General features: G+C 48.6%; 1 protein-coding gene across 1 annotated transcript; it reads right to left on the bottom strand.

The window, feature by feature from the left end:
- Window positions 1-4541: 4541 nt before the first annotated feature.
- LOC135058027 (uncharacterized) lies at window positions 4542-5952 on the bottom strand. The gene is made up of 2 exons (XM_063963680.1): window positions 5545-5952; window positions 4542-5465 (listed from the first exon to the last, which is right to left on the bottom strand). The coding sequence occupies exons 1-2, from the start codon at window positions 5950-5952 to the stop codon at window positions 4887-4889; spliced, it is 987 nt and encodes a 328-aa protein (XP_063819750.1). The 3' UTR covers window positions 4542-4886.
- Between the last annotated feature and the right edge of the window lie 11851 nt (window positions 5953-17803).

Below are 17803 nucleotides of genomic sequence, written 5' to 3'. Positions count from 1 at the left end.
ACACAAAATTACACCTCACACCTACAAAATTACACCTCATCCCCCGACATCCCCCGACATAAAATTACACCTCACACCCACAAAATTACACCTCCATAAAAATACACCACACACCCATAAAATTACACCTCACACCCCCCAGACAAAATTACAACTCACCCCCCAGACATAAAATTACACCTCATCCCCACCCCGACATAAAATTACACCTCACACCCACCCCCGATATAAAATTACTGTATATACTCGAGTATAAGTCGACCCGAATATAAGCCGAGGCACCTAATTTTACCACAAAAACCTGGGAAAACTTCTTGGCTCGAGTATATGCCTAGGGTGGGAAATGCAGCTCTAGCCGTACACACCCCTCATAGCCCTCATACTGCCAGATATGTCCCCACAGTGCCAGATATGTCCTCATGCTGCCAGATATACCCCACAGTGCCAGATGTGCCCTCATGCTGCCAGATATGCCCCACAATGCCAGATGTGCCAGATATGCCCCACAGTGCCAGATATGCCCTCATGCTGCCAGATATGCCCCACAATGCCAGATGTGCCAGATATGCCCCACAGTGCCAGATATGCCCTCATGCTTCCAGCTATGCCCCACAGTGCCATATGTGACAGATATGCCCCACAGTGCCAGATATGCCCACATGCTGCCAGATATGCCCCACAGTGCCAGATGTGCCAGATATGCCCTCATGCTGCCAGATATGCCCCACAGTGCCAGATATGCCCTCATGCTGCCAGATATGCCCCACAGTGCCAGATGTTCCAGATATGCCCTCATGCTGCCAGATGTGCCAGATATGCCCCACAGTGCCAGATATGCCCTCATGCTGCCAGATATGCCCCACAGTGCCAAATATGCCCTCATGCTGCCAGATATGCCCCACAGTGCCAGATATGCTCTCTTGCTGCCAGATATGCCCCACAGTGCCAGATGTGCCAGATATGCCCTCATGCTGCCAGATATGCCCCACAGTGCCAGATATGCCCTCATGCTGCCAGATATGCCCTCATGCTGCCAGATATGCCCCACAGTGCCAGATATGCTCTCTTGCTGCCAGATATGCCCCACAGTGCCAGATGTGCCAGATATGTCCTCATGCTGCCAGATATGCCCCACAGTGCCAGATATGCCCTCATGCTGCCAGATATGCCCCACAGTGCCAGATGTGCCAGATATGCCCTCATGCTGCCAGATATGCCCCACAGTGCCAGATATGCCCTCATGCTGCCAGATATGCCCCACAGTGCCAGATGTTCCAGATATGCCCCACAGTGCCAGATGTGCCAGATATGCCCCACAGTGCCAGATATGCCCTCATGCTGCCAGATATGCCCCACAGTGCCAAATATGCCCTCATGCTGCCAGATATGCCCACAGTGCCAGATATGCCCCACAGTGCCAGATATGCTCTCTTGCTGCCAGATATGCCCCACAGTGCCAGATGTGCCAGATATGCCCCACAGTGCCAGATATGCCCTCATGCTGCCAGATATGCCCCACAGCTCTTTACTGGTAGCGCTGTCCTCAGCATTTTTAATAGCAATTGCACCTGCACATATCAAAAATAAATGCCACTATGCATGTGGCAAGTGGCGGGATGTTTCTTATTTAAAAAATGCAATGCATGATACATCCCGCTCAGAGGGCCTGACTCGTACCAGTATTGAGTGATAGACGGGATCCCAGTCCATTTAGGCAAACAAAGCTTTGGCAATTAGGCGGCTAATAACCTGGAGAACAGCAAATAAATGTACTCTCGCCGCTCAAAGAGCAATAAAGCACCTGATACAATAAAATGTTTGTCAATGCCATTCATTTGAGGAAGGCTATATGAGAATGCCGTCTTTAAGCCAGCTGTAGCTTACCCAATATCCTGAGAGGTCTCAGTGATGGATGCATAAGATTTCCTTAAATGAGCTCCCGGGATTTCTGACTGAGTATGTAGAAGTAAAAACAATAAACAGCTGACAATGACTTAAATCTGATATTATTCAAAATTATTTAAATTACATACTTTAAAAGATATATTTGTTCTTGCATGTAAAGCATAGTTGCCTACCCTCCCTCATTCTGCAGGAGACTCCCTGAAATAGTAGCAATCTCCCTGACTCCCTGAATGGTCCCTCAATATCCCTGAAAAAAAAAAAAGAAATCATAAATACATACATTAAAATGGTATCATCAGTGCCATTTCCCTATATTGGTTATAAGACACAATGATCCCTATGGCTTCATGCATTTTAAAGGTTTCTTGTGGCCACTTACAGTATATGGAACCTCTTGTAAAACACAATACACAAACAAATCCTGCAAAATATAAGAGTCTTTTCTTCAACAAGTAGATCTTACTAACTTTGGGGCTCATTTACATTTGGATGTAAAGGTGTGTACACACGGTAAGATATTTTCTTCCGATTCTGACTATATAGTCAGAATCGGAAGAAAATATAGTGCAGATCGCAAGGTGACAGTCACCTTGCGATCCCGATCCGATGCCGATGCGCGGCCCCGCGCGGTCGGCATCGGCAGAAAAAATAGGCTGTGCAGGCAAGTCAATCCTGACTATCTCTATAGAAGAGATAGTCAGGATTGAAATCGCACATAGCCAGCATCGCAAGCACAGTTATTATGTGCTTGCGATACTGGCTAAGTGCCGACCCGGCCCCCTGTCGCACGGTGAGAATCGGATAAGTCCGAATCTCACCGTGTGTATGCACCCTAAGGGTGTGTACACACGGTGAGATCTTTGCTATGTCCTATTTTTTCTTGAGATTTCCCTTGAACTCCCCGGAGGCCAGATAGGACAGATTTTGACTAACTTTTTGAGATCTGTGTTTGTGTGCTTAAGATTTTGGCTTATGTGAGATTTTGGCTTATGTGAGATTTCGGCTTATGTGAGATTTTGACTATCTCATTATAATAGTGGGATGGCATTACAGGGTTGGGGGGAGTGTCTTTTTCGACTGTCAGCCATTTTTAAAACAGTGCATTTCTGCTCTGTGGCTGATTTTTGTTGCCATTTTTTTCCAGTGAACCTATGGATTCTACATGGACAAGAGGACCGAGGGGCTGCGTGGGACACTAGGTAAGTATGTGCGAGTGTGTTGGTGTGTGTGTCAATAAACTTTTACCTTCACGGTGTGTGTGTTTTGTCTTTCTTGGGGTATTTCTTTTGTTGTGGAACTATAGGTACCAGCAGGCCTTTTAATTCTCTGCATGCTGGTACTTGTGGTTCTCCAAGTACCAGCATGTGGGGAGGCTTGCTGGGACTTGTAGTTCCACAGCAAAAGACAATATTCTTTTTTGACACAATTTTGACTATCAGCCCGGCACCCACCGCCCAGGGGTGCTGGGGACAGCCTCGGGCTTCACCTCTGGCCCTTGGGTGCCTGGAGGTGGGGGGGGGGCTTTATTTAATGGGTCCCCAACCCCCCAGGGAACCCCGGCCAGGGGTGACTAGTTGGGGGTGTGTGATGCTGCGGCCGCAGGGACCTGTATAAAAGTGTCCCCCGGCTGCGGCATCACCTCCCTGGCTAGTGGAGCCCGGTGCTGGTTTCAAAAATATGGGGGACCCCTACTCTTTGTCCCCCGTATTTTTGGAACCAGGACCGGACCAAGAGCCCGGTGCTGGTTGTTTAAATATGGGGGACCCCTACTCCATTTTTCCCTCATATTTTTGAAACCAGGACCGGCTCAAAGAGCCTGAGGCTGGTTGTGTTTTTTGGGGGGACCTGCACATAATTTTTTTTTTTAACACTTAACATTTTTACACAGAAGCATGCACGGATCTTACTGGTCTGTGTATGCTTCTGAGTAAGGGGGTCATTCTGACCTGATTGCTTGCTGCAGTTCTCAGCGATCAGGTCAGAAGTACGCAGAATTGCCGACAGCTGTCGTGGCCTTGAGATCACCTCTGCCTGATTGACAGGCTGAGGCGGGAGGGGGCGGCACGGCGGCGTTTGGCTGCCGTTTTGTGGGCGCGGTCCGCCCAACGCAGCCGTGGCCAGACTGTGCGGGGGGGCAGGCTGCAGCAGCGTGGCGCTGTGACCCGGCCAACGACTAGTAGCTCCCGCCTAGCACGCAAAAGTTGTGCTGGCTGGGAGTTACTACTGAAGTGCAAAAGCATTGCAGCTGTATGATGCTTTTGCACTTATGTGGGCCTGACATGCGGGGCAGACTAGCCCTGTGCATGGCGGCCCCCTGCATGTCAGTGTGCCTGATCGTAGACCTGCAAAATTATGCAGGGCTACGATCAGGTCTGAATTAGTCTCTAATAAAACATGACCCCAAAAAAACATAAAAAAGATGTGGTTTTCGGCAGTATCCCCCCCACCCCCACCTCAGCAACACTCAACTCCCATCCACCCCCCCCCCCCCCCCAAAAAAAAAAAAAACACCCCCCCCACCTAAAAATGCTACAGGGCGTTTTTACTACCTGCCGATAACACAATATAAGCCCCTTTACATTTTTTTAAAAATACACCACACAGTTTGTTTTTTCGTAAACTTTATAAAAATATTAAATGCCAACGCCAACTCTGGCCAGGATTCATAAGCTGTACCATGAGAACGAGTGCCTTTGGACAGGGACTATGCCAACAGAACAGGAAACGGGCAAATCCGAGTACAGTAGAGGTAAACAGTGCAATTTTGCCTTGGGTGAAGAACATCATCAAATTTTCAAACAGTCTTGAAGGAACACAAGAAGTGCAGTCTTCACAACGATCCGTAGTCCGGGACAGTGAGGACACAAAACCGACGCTGCAGTACTAATGACCTCAATACAGTTCACTTTGAGCAAGAGCGTAGGATAAGGTCACCAGCAGATTTTTCAAACAAAACTAAAAAACCGGGTCCAAAAAACTAATTATAAATGAAAAAAGCGTGGGTCGCCCAGCACAGAGGACTGTGTACTCTGCATGTCAGAGTACATGCCACTGGACGAGGTGCTAGATTGGGGGGAGGGGCTGGGCTGTGTGGCTCCCGACGGAAAAAAATACGGTTGCTGAGGGGGGTTTACCGGCGCATGCTCCATGGGGGGGTTGTTTGGGAAGGGGGGACGGGACAAATTTGGGTGATACCAAGGGTCAGTTGGCACTATCTCACACGCCGACACCAGTGTTTGGCGCCTGCCGCGTGAGACAGTCTCATTGACTAACCGTTGGACGATGAATTTTTGATCATCCGTCATCAGGCGCATTTCCGATGCAATAAAATTGCCAAATTGTTGTTCGGCATCCGGGGGCCTATGCAAAACCTCCTCAGCGCGTTGAAAAAACTGCTGGGAGCCAGAGGGGGTGCTATAGGGTGAAGAAGTGGTCCTCCTTGCCGTGCGCCTCGGTCTTCCTGGGCGCGCCTGTGGGGGTGCCACCGGCTCCGCTACCGGCTCCTCCACTTCTGCCCCTTGGCCTGTGGTAGGCTCCACCTCCAGCTCCGGGGTAGCATCCTGCAATATAAGAAAAACAAAAATTAGGTCTATGTCAAAATTGGTGGGTGGCATATGAAACAAATGTGTGTGTACTTACCAGATCCAGACTCTCCTGGGCCTCCTCTTCGACAAGAACTGGAGACTCTGGATCTAGAGCGTCCCGTGACCTTACCCGCGCCTCTTGCTCTATAATGAACTGAATTTGGTCATAGTACCACAGCGTCGGTTTATAGACCTCATCAGTCCCGGCTCCGGATCGCTGTGAATCTTGCACCTTCTTGCGATCCTTCACGAACACTGTTCGGAAATTTGAAATTTTTTTCTTCACCCAATTGACATCAACATCAGAGTTTTTGCCTCTACTGTACTCAATAAGCTGCTGATATGCCCGATTCCGCTTGATTCTGTTGGCATAGTCCGGGCTTCTGACACGCCACAGGCACTCGTTCTGCCGGTACAGATCAATGAATCCTGACCAGAATTGGCGGTACTCCTCAGATGACATTGCTGGTTGAAAATAAAATAACACAATTAGCCGACAAAATACAACCGTCACATACAAAAAGTCTAAAAATACTATCTATCTATCTATCTATCTATCTATCTATCTATATATATATCTATATCTATCTATCTATCTATCTATCTATATATCTATCTATATCTATCTATCTATATATATATATATATCTATCTCTATATATATATATATATATATATATATCTCTCTATATATATCTATCTACCCCAAAAATGCATCCCTTAATGTGTCGCCAGCATCCCCCCGGCAAGGGGGCGTGTCCTCATTATTTAAATGTGCTGGCCTCATTTTAATGGGCGTGCCTCATCTGAAAAGACTACCTCAAACCCCAGTATTTGACCGTGTACCAACAGATCACGCCCACCATAGGGAAATAAAAATTCAACCATCTTAAGCCCCACACAGTAATGCCCCCTGCACCATATTATGCCACACTCCGCAATGCCCTTGATACATTAAACCCCCACATTATGGCAGGCAAGAGTCCACATTTTATACATTACTGCAGGCAAGTGTCCCCCTTTTTACACATTATAGCAGGCACGTGTCCCCATTTTATACATCAGGGCAGAATGCCCATTTTATACATTACTGCAGGCAATTGTCCCCATTTTATACATCACGGCAGGTAAGAGTCCACTTTTTACCAGTGGCGTGCGGTGAGGTCAGTGGCTAGTGAGGCACTACAGCCATAATGTTCACCGAATCCTGCCGATGACCCCTACCGCTGCCGAGCCAATGCCCACTACTGCCTATGAGCCGATGTGCGCCCACCATCAACTCACCCAGCCCTCTGCCACTAATTTGCATCTCCAGGCCTGCCGACTCATCATACTAGTAATATATTGTACATTTTTATAGAATAAATAATAATTACTGATTGGGAAGGGAGTGGGAGGAGGACATGAATTCAATGTTGTTGTCCAGGGCTTCCATTAACTTAATGGAGAAGGGTCTGAATGTGTTAAAAAAGTAAAAAAAAAATGCGTGGGGTCCCCCCTCCTAAGTATAACCAGCCTCGGGCTCTTTGAGCCAGTCCTGGTTGTTTAAATACTGGGAAAAAAATGGACAGAGGTTCCCCGTATTTCGACAACCAGCACCGGGCTCTTAGTCCGGTCCTGGTTCCAAAAATATGGGGGACAAAAGATGTAGGGGTCCCCCGTATTTTTAAAACCAGCACCGGGCTCCACTAGCCAGGGACATAATGCCACAGCCGGGGGACACATTTATGGAGGTCCCTGCGGCCGTGGCATTACCCCCCAAACTAGTCACCCCTGGCCGGGGTTCCCTGGAGGAGTGGGGACCCCTTAAATCAAGGGGTCACCCCCCCTCCAGGCACCCAAGGACCAGGGGTGAAGCCCGAGGCTGTCCCCCCCATCCGTGGGCGGTGGATGGGAGGCTGATAGTCATGTGTTTAAAGAAGAGAATATTGTCTTTTGTTGTGGAACTACAAGGCCCAGCAAGCCTCCCCCGCTTGCTGGTACTTGGAGAACCTCAAGTACCAGCATGCAGGGAAATAACGGGGTCGCTGGTACCTGTAGGTCTACAACAACAAAAAATACCCAAATAAAAACACAACTCGCACACCGTGACAGTAAAAATTTATTAAAACACACTTACACACTCACACATACTTACCTACATCCCACGCCGGTCACGTCCACTTGTCCAGTAGAATCCAATAGGGTACCTGTAAAAATGAGAGACAGATTACTTACCTACATCCCACGCCGGTCACGTCCACTTGTCCAGTAGAATCCAATAGGGTAGGGGTACCTGTAAAAAAAAAAAAAAACTTAACACAACCACAGGAGAGAGAGAGAGAGAGGGAGAGAGACTAACCTGCTGCTGCTGGGGAGAGCCGCATACACTGCAGGGCCATGCCGCTGCTCCTGTCAGTGGGAGGACGGAGCCGGCGGAGGAGGGGGGAGAGCCGCATGTGGGAGAGCCCCCCCAGTGCCAGATACATTGCTCCCCTAGTGCCAGATACATTGCCCCACAGTGCCAGATACGGTGCCCCCCCAGTGCCAGATACGGTGCACCCCAGTGCCAGAAAAATTGCCCCATAGTGCCAGATACGGTGCCCCTCAGTGCCAGAAAAAAAGCCCCACACTGCCAGATACGGTGCCCCCCTAGTGCCAGATACATTGCCCCCCCAGTGCCAGTATACATTGGCCCACAGTGCCAGATATGCCCCCCCCCAGTGCCAGTATACATTGCCCCACAGTGCCAGATATGCCCCCCCCAGTGCCAGGTTACGTTGCCCCACAGTGCCAGATATGCCCCCCCTAGTGCCAGTATACATTGCCCCACAGTGCCAGATATGACCCCCAGTGCCAGATACGGTGCCCCTCAGTGCCAGAAAAAAAGCCCCACACTGCCAGATACGGTGCCCCCCTAGTGCCAGATACATTGCCCCCCCAGTGCCAGTATACATTGCCCCACGGTGCCAGATATGCCCCTCAGTGCCAGGTTACATTGCCCCACAGTGCCAGATATGCCCCCCCTAGTGCCAGTATACATTGCCCCACGGTGCCAGATATGCCCCTCAGTGCCAGGTTACATTGCCCCACAGTGCCAGATATGCCCCCCCCAGTGCCAGTATACATTGCCCCACGGTGCCAGATATGCCCCTCAGTGCCAGGTTACATTGCCCCACAGTGCCAGATATGCCCCCCCCCAGTGCCAGTATACATTGCCCCACAGTGCCAGATATGCCCCCCCCAGTGCCAGGTTACGTTGCCCCACAGTGCCAGATATGCCCCCCTTAGTGCCAGTATACATTGCCCCACAGTGCCAGATATGACCCCCAGTGCCAGATACGGTGCCCCTCAGTGCCAGAAAAAAAGCCCCACACTGCCAGATACGGTGCCCCCCTAGTGCCAGATACATTGCCCCCCCAGTGCCAGTATACATTGCCCCACGGTGCCAGATATGCCCCTCAGTGCCAGGTTACATTGCCCCACAGTGCCAGATATGCCCCCCCAGTGCCAGTATACATTGCCCCACAGTGCCAGATATGCCCCCCCCCAGTGCCAGTATACATTGCCCCACGGTGCCAGATATGCCCCTCAGTGCCAGGTTACATTGCCCCACAGTGCCAGATATGCCCCCCCAGTGCCAGTATACATTGCCCCACAGTGCCAGATATGCCCCCCCTAGTGCCAGTATACATTGCCCCACGGTGCCAGATATGCCCCTCAGTGCCAGGTTACATTGCCCCACAGTGCCAGATATGCCCCCCCAGTGCCAGTATACATTGCCCCACGGTGCCAGATATGCCCCTCAGTGCCAGGTTACATTGCCCCACAGTGCCAGATATGCCCCCCCTAGTGCCAGTATACATTGCCCCACGGTGCCAGATATGCCCCTCAGTGCCAGGTTACATTGCCCCACAGTGCCAGATATGCCCCCCCAGTGCCAGTATACATTGCCCCACGGTGCCAGATATGCCCCTCAGTGCCAGGTTACATTGCCCCACAGTGCCAGATATGCCCCCCCCCAGTGCCAGTAAACATTGTCCCACAGTGCCATATATGCCCCCCCCCCAGTGCCAGTTTTGCCCCACAGTGCCAGATATGACCCCCAGTGCCAGGTTACATTGCCCCACAGTGCCAGATATGACCCCCAGTGCCAGATTACATTGCCCCACAGTGCCAGATATGCCCTCCCCCCCAGTGCCAGTATACATTGCCCCACAGTGCCAGATATGTCCCCCTATGGTGCCAGATATGTCCCCCCCCCCGGTGCCAGATATGCCCCCCCCCGGTGCCAGATATGTCCCCCTGCGGTGCCAGATATGTCCCCACCCCGGTGCCAGATATGTCCCCCTGCGGTGCCAGATATGTCCCCCTATGGTGCCCCCCAGTGCTGCCCCCCAACCCCGCTGGATATACTTACGTCTCCTTGGATTTTCTCCTCCACGTGCTGCCGCTGCTGCTGCTTCTTTCTTCCTCCGCGCTGTGAAGAGAATGGACCGGCGGGGAGTGGCCACATGACGCTGATCGGCATCGCAAGCTCATATCGCAAGGTACTAGAAACACTTGCGATATGAACTAGATAGGACACCGATCTAGCAAGGATTGACTTGCCAGCTCGGTCTATCTTTTCTTGCGATGCCGACCTGGCGGGGACGCGCATCGGGATCGGATAAGGATCGCAAGGTGACTTTCACCTTGCGATCTGCACTATCTTTTCTTCCGATTCTGACTATGGCCCTCATTCCGAGTTGATCGGTCGCAAGGCGAATTTAGCAGAGTTACACAGGCTAAGCCTACGCCTACTGGGAGTGTATCTTAGCTTCTTAAAATTGCGACCGATGTATTCGCAATATTGCGATTACACACTACTTTGCAGTTTCTGAGTAACTTCAACCTTACTCTGCCTGTGCGATCAGTTCAGTGCTTGTCGTTCCTGGTTTGACGTCACAAACACACCCAGCGTTCGCCCAGACACTCCCCCGTTTCTCCAGCCACTCCTGCGTTTTTTCCGGAAACGGTAGCGTTTTCATCCACACGCCCATAAAACGCCGTGTTTCCGCCCAGTAACACCCATTTCCTGTCAATCACATTACGATCGCCGGAGCGATGAAAAAGCCGTGAGTAAAAATACTATCTTCATTGTTAAATTACTTGGCGCAGTCGCAGTGCGAATATTGCGCATGCGTACTAAGCGGATTTTCATTGCGATGCGATGAAAAATACCGAGCGAACGACTCGGAATGAGGGCCCATATAGTCAGAATCGGAAGAAAAAATCGTACCGTGTGTACACACCCTAAGTCATTTTCATGACAGGCCTCTCAGATGTAGCAGTACACGTCTGCGCTGATAGGTGTTACTTTCACAATCTCCCTGAAATGCTTTTTCAAAAGTAGGCAAGTATGATGTAAAGCAGGCCCACTATTCAGTATACACACAACTTATGCAGAATGTTAATTAGAGATGTGCGGCGGACAGTTTTCGGGTTTTGTGTTTTGGATATGGATCCCCGATCGTGTTTTGGATCTGGATTGGTTATGCGAAAACCACCCTTTCGGGTTTTGGTTTTGGTTTTGGATCTGGATGATTTATGAAAAAAACAAAACATAAAAACAGCTAAAATCATAGAATTTGGGGGTAATTTTGATCCTATGGTATTATTAACCTCAATACCATTAATTTCCACTCATTTCCAGGTCTATTCTGAACACCTCACACCTCTCAATATTGTTTGTAGACCAAAACGTTGCACAGAGGTGGCTGGATGACTAAGCTAAGTGACACATGTGTGGCACAAACACCTGGCCCGTCTAGGAGTGGCACTGCAGTGGCAGACAGGATGGCAGTTTTAAAAACTAAGGGGCTAATTCAGAGTTGATCGCAGCAGCAAATTTGTTAGCAGTTGGGCAAAACCATGGCCCTCATTCCGAGTTGATCGGTCGCAAGGCGAATTTAGCAGAGTTACACACGCTAAGCCGCCGCCTACTGGGAGTGAATCTTAGCTTCTTAAAATTGCGACCGATGTATTCGCAATATTGCGATTACTAACTACTTAGCAGTTTCAGAGTAGCTCCAGACTTACTCTGCCTGTGCGATCATTTCAGTGCTTGTCGTTCCTGGTTGACGTCACAAACACACCCAGCGTTCGCCCAGGCACTCCCACCGTTTCTCCGGCCACTCCTGCGTTTTTTCCGGAAACGGTAGCGTTTTCAGCCACACGCCCCTGAAACGCCGTGTTTCCGCCCAGTAACACCCATTTCCTGTCAATCACATTACGATCGCCGGAGCGAAGAAAAAGCCGTGAGTAAAAATACTTTCTTCATAGTAAAGTTACTTGGCGCAGTCGCAGTGCGAACATTGCGCATGCGTACTAAGCGGATTTTCACTGCGATGCGATGAAAAAGAACGAGCGAACAACTCGGAATGAGGGCCCATGTGCACTGCAGGGGAGGCAGATATAACGTGTGCAGAGTGAGTTAGATTTGGGTGAGTTATTTTGTTGCTGTGCAGGGTAAATACTCGCTGCTTTATTTTTACACTGCAATTTAGATTTCAGTTTGAACACACCACACCCAAATCTAACTCTCTCTGCACATGTTATCTATGCTCCCCCCCCCCCCTTCAGTCAGTGGCAAATGCAGGATTTGCATGGGGGGGTTTCCAGAACTGGGTGGAGCCAATCACGGGGGTGGGGACTGAGGTGACCCAGTATATGCTGGGTCCGTAAAACTAGTATGTCTGTGTGTATATATATATATATATATATATATACATACACACATATCTACACACATATATATATATATATATATACACCGTATATACACATATATATATATATACATACATACAGATATACATAGCATATTAAACATGCATACACACACACACACACACACACACACACACACACACACACACACACACACACACACACACACACACACACACACATATATATCCAAGAAGAGTACAGGCACTCACCACTTCCTTGATGATAATGAATTTATTATACCTCACAGGTGTATCTCAGATAGAGAGGAACGACAGCATGTCAGCAAAAATGTCGACGTTTCGGATCCATCCGAGCCTTTGTCAAGACAGACAAAATCACATCAGGCTGCTGGGTGTTAACCTGATGTGATTTTGTCTGTCTTGACAAAGGCTCGGGTGGAGCCGAAACGTCGACATTTTTGCTGACATGCTGTTGTTCATCTCTATGTGAGATACACCTGTGAGGTATAATAAATTCATTATCATCAAGGAAGTGGTGAGTGCCTGTACTCTTCTTGGATATATTTTGGACTATTTGTGAGCCCTTTATGGAGCACCGTCCATGATGTAATTTGCAGCAGTGAGTGTGGATTCATTGGATATATATATATATATATATATATACACACACACACACACACACACACACACACACACACACACACACACAGAGTACACGTATATATACACATGTATATATATCATATGTGTGTGTGTGTTTGTATGTATGTATGTATGTATGTATGTATATGTATATACATGTGTATATATATGCATGCACATGGATATATACAGTATGTACTATAATTAAAATAAAGTAAACTTTTATTAAGTACTTACAAGTGCCACCAGGATGACAGCAGGCTGCAGAGGACGATAGACAGCCATTAATAATACTCATGCAGCAAAAAAAAAAAAAAAAACATTGTTTTTGGTGGAGGGGGGTTTCTGGGTGCTCGGAAACCCCCCCTGGGTGCGCCACTGTCAGTTCACATGGTTTTCCCAACTGCTAACAAATTTGGCTGCGATCAACTCTGAATTAGGCCCTAGGCCCCAAAAAGCACATAATGCAAAGAAAAAAAAAGAGTAGCAGTGAGGTCGCTGGATGACAAAGCTAAGCAACACATATGGGCAGCACAAACACCTGGCCCATCTAGGAGTGGCACTGCAGTGGCAGACAGGATGGCAGTTTTAAAAACTAGGCCCCAAAGAGCACATAATGCAAAGAAAAAAAGAGGTGCAAGATGGAATTGTCCTTGGGACCTCCCACCCACCATTATGTTGTATAAACAGGACATGCACACTTTAACAAACCAATCATTTCAGCGACACGACTGTGGCTGAAATGATTGGTTTGTTTGGGCCCCCACCAAAAAAGAAGCAATTACTCTCTTCTTCCACAAACTGGCTCTACAGTGGCAAGATGTCGTCCTCATCCTCAGATCCCCCTTCAGTGTTTACATCCTCATCCTCACAGAGAAATAATATTCAAACAAAACCAAATCATTTAGGTATCAGTGGACTGCTTACGCTATTACCGAAAGTTTCTGAACTTGACAACTTATGATGAATGCGCTGCAGGTGACGTATAAGGGAGGATGTTCCTAGGTGGTTAACGTTCTTACCCCTACTTATTATGGATTGACAAAGGCAACAGATGGCTTGACACCTGTTTTCCGGATTTGTGGAGAAATAATTCCACACTGAAGAGGTGGCTTTATTGGTATTTTGCACAGGCATGACAATGGGCTTTTTCATCCCATGGCCAACAACTGTCTCCACTGGTGCCTTATTAAACAAACCACATCACCATCAGAATCCTCATCGTCAGCTTCCTCCGCAGCACCAGCTACACCCATATACTCCTCATCCTGGTGTACTTCTACAGTGACATCCCCAATCTCAATATCAGCAACTGGACTGGCGGTGCTCCTCCCAGCACTTGCAGAGGGCGTACAAATGGTGGTAGGAGCCTCCTCTTCCCATACAGTGTAGTGAAGGTCAGGCCTAGACATTGAAACCGCAGACAGTGCCAGCACCCCAGTATTTTCACAACACCCCTGTAATTTTACATCATAAAAGACAGGGCTGGTGTACATTGATTTTCACTGCACCCTAGAATAATTACAGCATACAAGACAGGGCCAGTGTACATTGATTTTCACTGTACCCTAGAATAATTACAGCATACAAGACAGGGCCAGTGTACATTGATTTTCACTGCACCCTAGAGTAATTACAGCATACAAGACAGGGCTAGTGTACATTGATTTTCACTGCACCCTAGAATCACTACAGCATACAAGACAGGGCCAGTGTACATTGATTTTCGCTGCACCCCTGAATTTTTACAACATACAGGGCTAGTGTAATGTTATTTGAACAGCAACACCCCTATATTTTACAGCATACAAGAGCAGTATGTTTTTTATTTTTAACTACTGCACCTCTGAATTTTTACAACATACAAGCCAGCAGCACCCCTATATGTTACAGTATACAGCAGTGTGCTTTTAATTTTTATCAACTGCACCTCTGAATTTTGACAACATACAGGGCCAGTGTAATGTTATTTGAACAGCAACACTCCTATATATTACAGCAAACAAGAGCAGTGTGCTTTTAATTTTTAACAACTGCACCTCTGAATTTTTACAACATACAAGGCCAGCAGCACCCCTATATTTTACAGCATACAGCAGCGGGCTTTTAATTTTTAACAACTGCACCCCTGAATTTTTATAACATACAGATGGGTCCTCCATTATCTTGGCTTGCTTAGGCATTAGTCACGATTGGGCATATGCAGCGTGCCTGGGTACAAGGAGGCGCGCCTAGTCGTAGGGAGGCGCACAGAGCATTTGGCGTTACATTTGAGTGTAATACCTGAAATCATCCACCAGATGTCGCTTTTTAAAATCACCAATGCGCATGCGTGTGGTCTCCATTAAAATACAATACTGAACTACAGCGTAAGAACTACTTTACTGGTGCGTCTCATTACGCTACATTATGCTACAGTATGTCATACAGTATATAAAAGTATATACAGTGCAGACGCAAATAGTACAGCATATACAGATGCAAACGAACGTGTTACAGATACAGTATGGTCTATTGATGTTAGGGATATGTGAGCATCCAAATCCCGTAGTATTCAGTATAATGGAGAAAGATAAAAGCTCCTCCCTAAGTTCCTGGATGCCAAATCACTGTGCTTAGCGTCTCTGTACAGTATTTTGTAATTGAGTACTAAATAGTAACGTACAGCGACAAGTGTTATCTTTCTAAGTATAATGGAGAGAGAAAAACCTCCTCCCTTAGTTCCTGGATGCCAAATCACTGTGCTTAGTATCTCTGTACAGCATTTTGCATTTGAGTACTAAATAGCACGAACAGCTTGTAACGTACTCTGCTGTAATGGCTACAGCGGCAAGTGATATCTTTATAAGTATAATGGGGAGAGATAAAAGCTCCTCCCTAAGTTCCTGGATGCCAAACAACAGTGTATCTCTGTACAGTATTTTCTATCTAGCCAGAAAGCCCACATCCCGTGCAAGCTGGGTGGACAACTGGTGGGGACCCGACACACGGTTGCTTGCAGTTTCCCTTTGCGGTGTCACATAAACTAGTGGTTGGTCTGCCCCGAAAGCCAAGAGTCTCCTCTTTTGTATGGTACTGGTCCTGAGTCTCTGGGACACCAAGAACCAGAGATATCAGGACACAAAGTGGACCCATTTTCCCATAGACTATAATAGACCCGTTAATTCAGACCCACCATGGGTTCCGACACTTGCCATGAGCCTTGTGGGGGTCACAGAAACTTGTGGTTGGTATCTTCCAGTAGTCAATCATATCCCCTTCGATATAAAATAAAATGCGTGAAAATGGAGGGCGGAGCTATGAACAAAATGGATGCTTCAAGGAGGTTTTTTGCTATGGAAAACTCTGTGTATGATGACAGCGAAGCAACTACAAAGAAGAGAACTACTTGCGTCCCAGACCTGTGGAACACAAACAGGAAGTCGTGATGTGTCTGTGTCAGGACCGGATTCGCGTCACCAGAAGTGACTTCTGGTGACGCGAATCCGGTCCTGATGTGGTCGCCGCAGGTGGCTGTAATGCCCTCATTTGGAGGGTATTTAAGGGGGGTTTGTTTGTTATGGGTCCTATGCTTCTGAGGAAGGTCGACAGACTGAAAACGCGTTCAAGCATTTGGATCTTTGCCGCTTGGAGTTGGACTGCTGTGTGACCTGGGTACCCCTGTCTGCCTAGTGTTTTGGTCCTTATTACCCGGGTTTTGGACCATTATCCTGGCCTTTTCAGTCTGGACGCAGAGGCATTCCTGGTTCATCTAATTGCAGGACACCAAGCTGGACACACACCAGCTTTTTATGTCTTGTTATATGTGAGTGCATTTGGTATTAAATTTGTCTTTTATCCAGTCAGTATTGCACCATATATTTCTCTGACGTCCTAGTGGATGCTGGGAACTCCGTAAGGACCATGGGGAATAGCGGCTCCGCAGGAGACTGGGCACAAAAGTAAAGCTTTAGAACTACCTGGTGTGCACTGGATCCTCCCCCTATGACCCTCCTCCAAGCCTCAGTTAGATTTTTGTGCCCGAACGAGAAGGGTGCACACTAGGTGGCTCTCCTGAGCTGCTTAGTGAAAAGTTTAGTTTTAGTTTTTTTATGTTCAGTGAGACCTGCTGGCAACAGGCTCACTGCATCGAGGGACTAAGGGGAGAAGAAGCGAACTCACCTGCGTGCAGAGTGGATTGGGCTTCTTAGGCTACTGGACACCATTAGCTCCAGAGGGACCGAACACAGGCCCAGCCTCGGAGCTCGGTCCCAGAGCCGCGCCGCCGGCCCCCTTACAGAGCCAGAAGCAAGAAGAGGTCCGGAAAAATCGGCGGCAGAAGACATCAGTCTTCAACAAGGTAGCGCACAGCACTGCAGCTGTGCGCCATTGTTACTCAGGCACACTTCACACTTCGGTCACTGAGGGTGCAGGGCGCTAGGGGGGGGGGCGCCCTGAGCAGCAATGTAAACACCTTGGCTGGCATAAATACACCACATATAACCCCCAGGGCTATATGGATGTATTTTAACCCCTGCCAGAACTCACCAAAAAGCGGGAGAAAAGGCCGCCGAGAAGGGGGCGGAGCCTATCTCCTCAGCACACGGGCGCCATTTTCCATCACAGCTCTGCTGGAAGGACGTCTTAGTGTTCACTCTAGGCTGTTTTAGCAGGGCGCCGCGCCCTGCCCGTTTTTTAACAGGCAAAACCCGCCCTGCCCCTTTTGCAGCGCCCTGCTAGAACAGCCGCCCGCTCCCTGTCCTCCCGGCGTGTATAGATGCCGTGTGCATGCACGCGGCATCCATTCACGCATTGGGAGAGGGCTGGGGGAAGCCCAGCACCGACGGAGGTGCTGGGCACGCCCCCAACAGTGACGTCGGCGGCCACAGACGCTCTCTATAGTAGCGTCTGTGGGCCGCCCCGCCCCCTAAAATGACGGAGGCGTGACCACGCCCCCTAATTTGCGTGACAGCGCCCCCA

The sequence above is a fragment of the Pseudophryne corroboree genome, chromosome 3 (assembly GCF_028390025.1).
Source record: "Pseudophryne corroboree isolate aPseCor3 chromosome 3, aPseCor3.hap2, whole genome shotgun sequence".
Taxonomy (NCBI): Eukaryota; Metazoa; Chordata; class Amphibia; order Anura; family Myobatrachidae; genus Pseudophryne; species Pseudophryne corroboree.
Note: the sequence above shows the minus strand (reverse complement) of the source record. Positions and strands in the feature narration are given on the sequence as shown.

Coding starts and splice junctions, on each gene's coding strand:
- LOC135058027 (XM_063963680.1), bottom strand. CDS start 5,952: ATGTCATCTGAGGAGTACCGCCAATTCTGGTCAGGATTCATTGATCTG. Junction 5,466..5,544: donor CCCAGGAGAGTCTGGATCTG/GTAAGTACACAC, acceptor CTTATATTGCAG/GATGCTACCCCGGAGCTGGA.